This window comes from Palaemon carinicauda, chromosome 1 (genome assembly GCF_036898095.1).
Source record: "Palaemon carinicauda isolate YSFRI2023 chromosome 1, ASM3689809v2, whole genome shotgun sequence".
Lineage (NCBI taxonomy): Eukaryota > Metazoa > Arthropoda > Malacostraca > Decapoda > Palaemonidae > Palaemon > Palaemon carinicauda.
Window position 1 is genome coordinate 145,458,997 of NC_090725.1, and position 5,000 is coordinate 145,463,996.

Sequence of the window (5,000 nt, forward strand, 5' to 3'; positions counted from 1 at the left end):
ATCATATGGTCGTTGCCTGTTGAATTTGCTATGACCCGATGTTTTTAATCAGTCCAAGTTCAAAGACAAGCAATATTATGCCTTTTGAAAAGGGAGTGGAATAGGAAAGGTTAGAACCTGGTACCGAATGAAGAGTCGTTTCTGCCCCTTGAAGGTCGACGAAAGATATTATTATTATTATTATTATTATTATTATTATTATTATTATTATTATTATTATTATTATTATTATTATTATTATTATTATTATTATTATTATCACAGTCATAAAGAAAGGGCAAAACGTCATTAAATTGTAAAGAAGGATATCAAAAGATAAGATGACCATGTATGAAAAAAGAGAATAACATACCTAAGAAAATACAATTACAAATACAAAAGCCAAATAAGGAAAGAGATTTGTGAGGAGGGAACAGCAAACAAGGAGCTGCTGTTGTTATCATTTCATTCGGTAACTTTGACAGATGAGGCAAAGCTGCTTAGTATTTGAGACATCGGTTAAGTTCTCTCTTGTTTTTGTGATTAATTGAACACATGTTCTTTGGAAATGACTTATTATTAAAACGTAAAACTGATTCAAATAAAAAATACATAGATTAGTTTCTTATAAAGCGAAACCATACGAATTACCTAAACCCGAGGGTGTCTGTACCTAAAGTACAATAACCAAATGAGATTATAGGAAACGACTTTGCCTTAGTTGTAAGCACCTTGGAATTTGGAAAAGTCTATTTTTTTGTCTTTACTATCCGTGATTAATTGAAAAGTTACATAATAATATCCTTTTTAAGTATATGAATTCACAAATTAGCAAAAAAAGAAGAATTCTCATTGTGAAGCTTTATTAAATAGCGAAGAATGGCCGATTTTGCCTTGAGCGACAGAAGTAATATAGTAACAGTATGACATATACCTAGATGTTTAATGGACTGGTAAGAGGAAATAATCCCAGGCAAAGTCAATTAAAAAGAAAGAAATTCTTTAAAGACAGAGGGTTTTTCTTATTATCCTTTATATTATCAGTGACTGAGATTGAACTTCAATTTTAGCAATTAAATGAAAAGTCTTCGCAGTTTCAGTAGTAAATAATTTCAACTTAGCAATAATATTTAACTTTAAATGTAATCAAATCCACATTCAAGTTATGTCTTAACTGCACCTTCAAATTCCGACCTTCAACATATCCATCATTACTTTTCCTTTTGTCTGCAGACGCGACAAGTAACTGACCCTTTGGCTTCGGACTAGTGTCATGTGATATCGTAAATTGCTGACGGATTGTTATTGCTGCACAATAAAAGCCAGCAATTCTCTTTTTCAGAGACTAATGACACATGTATGTGTGAAATAAAATGAATTGGGGTTTTGCCGTTTTTCTTTTCGCAAAAACCGAGGTGACATGACAGCTACATCAATAATTGAGTCTTAAGGTAGCATAACATACGCCTTTTCATATAATAAAAAGGCGTTTCATAAGGTCAGTTGGTAAGGTCTTATTCAATAAGTCTTTGAAGGAAGTCAGAATGAGAAAACTCCACTTTTTATATTTTTGATGCCTTAATAGATAATTGGATAGTTGTCTCCCATACACTTAGAATTATACACATCTAATTTCGTTATCTTATCATTCTTGCTTTCTTAATTTTAATTTTTAGATATTATTTTGTATGGAGAAGAGTTGCCAAGGACTAGCAACTAGCTATCATTACATTTTATAAAGGTTTTCTCTAAAGGCATTTATTATTATATCCCATTTATGTTTGTCTGTTCGTGTATTTATCTTAACCCCAAATTGTTTAATCCGGGTGTGTCTAAATGTTCAAAGTATTGTGCCTTTACTAAAATTGTTGCTCAGGGATTTTTTTTTTATATTTTCTATTGTATATCACTGATTATATTTCGTATGTATGAAATTTTATCCTGCATAAGTAAGAAATTTATTTTTAAAACACTTACGAATGTCATAATCGCTGGTTTTCACACCTTCGAACTCAACATAATAATAATAATAATAATAATAATGATAATAATAATAATAATAATAATAATAATAATAATAATAATAATAATAATAATAATAATAATAATAATCAGACACAAACGGGAGTTATGTTGAGTAAAAAGAAAGAAGATTCCAACAAGTTGTTGTTGAAAGGTTTGTGGATGGTGGGGCTGAGAGATGATGCCTTGCGGGTGGGTGGAGGAAGTTTCAAGTTGATTTATCAGGATGGTCTGAACATCTCGCCTGTTGTGATTAGATAGTGGCTATGTAACTAACTTCTCCTCTTTCTTCTTGTTCTTCTTTTACGTTTTCCTTCTTAGTTCTAGCTGTTCTGTCTCTTCTATCATTTGATACTTTTATCTAATATTTTGTTGTTGCTCTGTTATTTACTTCTCCCTTTTCTTCCTTTGCTAATGTTTGTTTAGGATTTATTTGTCATGATGTTTGGCTTGTACTTTTTGTTGTTCCTCTTGTTTCAGTTCTTGCTCTTCTCATTACCGTTCCCCCTCCTTGAACCCTCATTTCTCATTATTACTGTTCGTCTAGAGATATTATGTCTCTTTCCGGCTTTTGTTTTCCTCCTTTTCTTCGTTGTATATAATTCTTGTTTTCATTTCAATTTTTTATATATATTAGGAGAACACGACAAGTATAAATTTCGCTCTCTGCACTGACGTACATAACCAAGTAAGAATGTTTCTCTTTTTCAGAACTGCGCATCAAGGATGGGGAAGCATATCCTCCCATGGGTCCTTCTCATTGTGGCAATCGTGGTACGCCTCATCCTGGCTGCTCCTACGACCTCAGACGTCAGCGAAATTAATTCGGTAAGATTTTATATGACAATCTATGTGTTTGTCTTCTTATTTCGATGGCGAAGAGATAATTTTTGTAGCTTCAATTATTAATGAATCATTGAAGTCTTTTGGTATAATTTTACTTTATTCTGTAGACTCAATGACGACATAATCATAAGAGCTGATTTCCATGAATAGAATGTAGGCATTCATAGGCTTAAGCATCTTTAGAAAGAAACCACAATCAAAATTAACTTCAATGTCAGTAACTATTGTAAATAAACTTCCTCTGCTCAGCTATAACCCGTTTCTTTATGGGGTCGTCGTTATGAATGAGTCGTCTCCATCGATTTCTGTTCTGTGCTCCGTTTTCGTCTACAGTATACCTTTCCATAGAAAATCTTCCCCCACACAATCACTCCATCTCATTCTTGGTCTTCGTCTCTTCCTTCTACCCCGAACTCCCTTCTCTAGCGTGTCTTCCAACATGATGTTCATCTCTTTGTAACAGGTATCAGAGAGCTATGAAACAGTTGTGGTTGACTAAATTTCTGTGGTGTAAAGCTAACATTCGTATAAGAAATTCATAAATGCACAGAATGAATATAAAATTCTAGTTGACATAGAGATAAGTCTTTTTATCTCACATTTCCTTTAAATGGCTGAGGCGGCGAGTTTTTACAAGTTAACTCCTGTTCCATAATCATAGATGTTTGAAAAATATGTTATTAACCATCAGTAGCATTATAGTCTTATTTATACCCTTTAACCAAACACTTTTATTACTCGGGCATCTCAACAAGGGTTCGATGGCCTAAAACGTTCGGTGGCTCTGATTTAGGATGTTGGCATACATGGATCCAGTTTCACTGAAAAATTAGTGATAAGCAATTAAGCCAATGGACAGAATTCCAGGTAGACCAACATACATCTCATTATGTTCAATTTGCAGGTTCGCAACCCTTCAGCAGACTACAACTTGTCTTACTCGATATTCGACTCGGTGGCCACTCGAAGCTGTCGAAAGAAATGCCACAGGAGGGATCACATGAACAGATGTCGACTCAACTTCTCCTGCTTGCTGCGAGGTTAAAGGCAAAGGCTTTCTGGATCTTCTGAATTGCTGATGGATTTCAACCTGTCTCATTCCTCCTCCTTATTCATAAGCTATACAGATTGCTTAAGTAAACTTTAGTAAATCTGTCTCACCATACAAATATCTCACTATTTTTCTAGGTCACACTGTCCTACATAACTATTTAGATAGCATAAAACTATTTTTTGTACGACTTAAACCATAGAGCTCTAAAATAACGTACTTTTGATCTAAGAGGTTATTGTGTTAAGTATCATGAATCATGAGATTGGTTATTAGGTAGATTTTGAAAAGGGAAATACTAATACTTTACTTTTCAAAAGCATCCAATCTTACAATATACTCGAGTACAAAACTTTTCATGATCAGTCTCCAAAGGACAATTTTCTATATTATAAAAATAACTGTTTGTTTTAAATGTTCCAAGAAGTTAAGATTTTCTTTCAGATTACGCCAAGTGAGGTCAAGAATGTATTGGAAATCTTACAATTGAGTAATTTTATTTTTGTGAATTTTTGACCAGTTAATTTTTTTTTCTTTGTTTTTGTTTGATCTACATATAACAGGCTTTATGATGAGACTAAGATTTTGTATGAAGTTTATACTGAGGTTAATGATTTGTTCAATGCCCATTATGATGCTATAGATTTTTCTTATTTTTAATGATTTACGTCTCCAATAAGGCCAAGAATTTGCTTTATGACGACAGTAGAATACAATTTGTTTAGTCTCCAGTGAGATGAAATATGTAATGGAGTCAGTTTATTTCATAACTGTAGAAGTACAGTTTCCTATAATGTGATGAAGTTGAATTTTTAAAAGTTTATTGTGGAAATCAACAGTTTTCTGGAGTCTAGATCTTTGATTAATAAGTTAACAGAATTAAAATATTTTTGTTTGATTTACTGTTTTCCTATTTGGATGACGGCTTCGAGAAATTTACAAAAGGATTGCAGTTTTTGGAATAAGGCTTTTAAAGTGAATGGTTTATACATAAAGATATATAAAACGGAATTTTCTTTGAGTCTGAAATGGGCTAAGGCATCCTTAATTTTATTATTAAAGATACCAACGTAAAACGGAAGAGTGAATGTTTTATTGGTAA

The 5,000-nt window shown here is 32.6% G+C and overlaps 1 protein-coding gene across 1 annotated transcript in view; it reads left to right on the forward strand.

Annotated features, from left to right (window-relative positions):
- Positions 1-5,000, forward strand: part of LOC137652404 (uncharacterized) — a 32,212-nt gene that overhangs the window by 26,145 nt on the left and 1,067 nt on the right. Inside the window, exons 2-3 of the mRNA XM_068385800.1 lie at positions 2,713-2,829; positions 3,752-5,000. The exon at positions 3,752-5,000 is cut by the window's right edge and continues 1,067 nt beyond it. Coding sequence (XP_068241901.1) covers positions 2,728-2,829; positions 3,752-3,892 — 243 coding nt within the window. The 5' untranslated portion in view covers positions 2,713-2,727 and the 3' untranslated portion in view covers positions 3,893-5,000. The remainder of the gene's footprint in view (positions 1-2,712; positions 2,830-3,751) is intronic.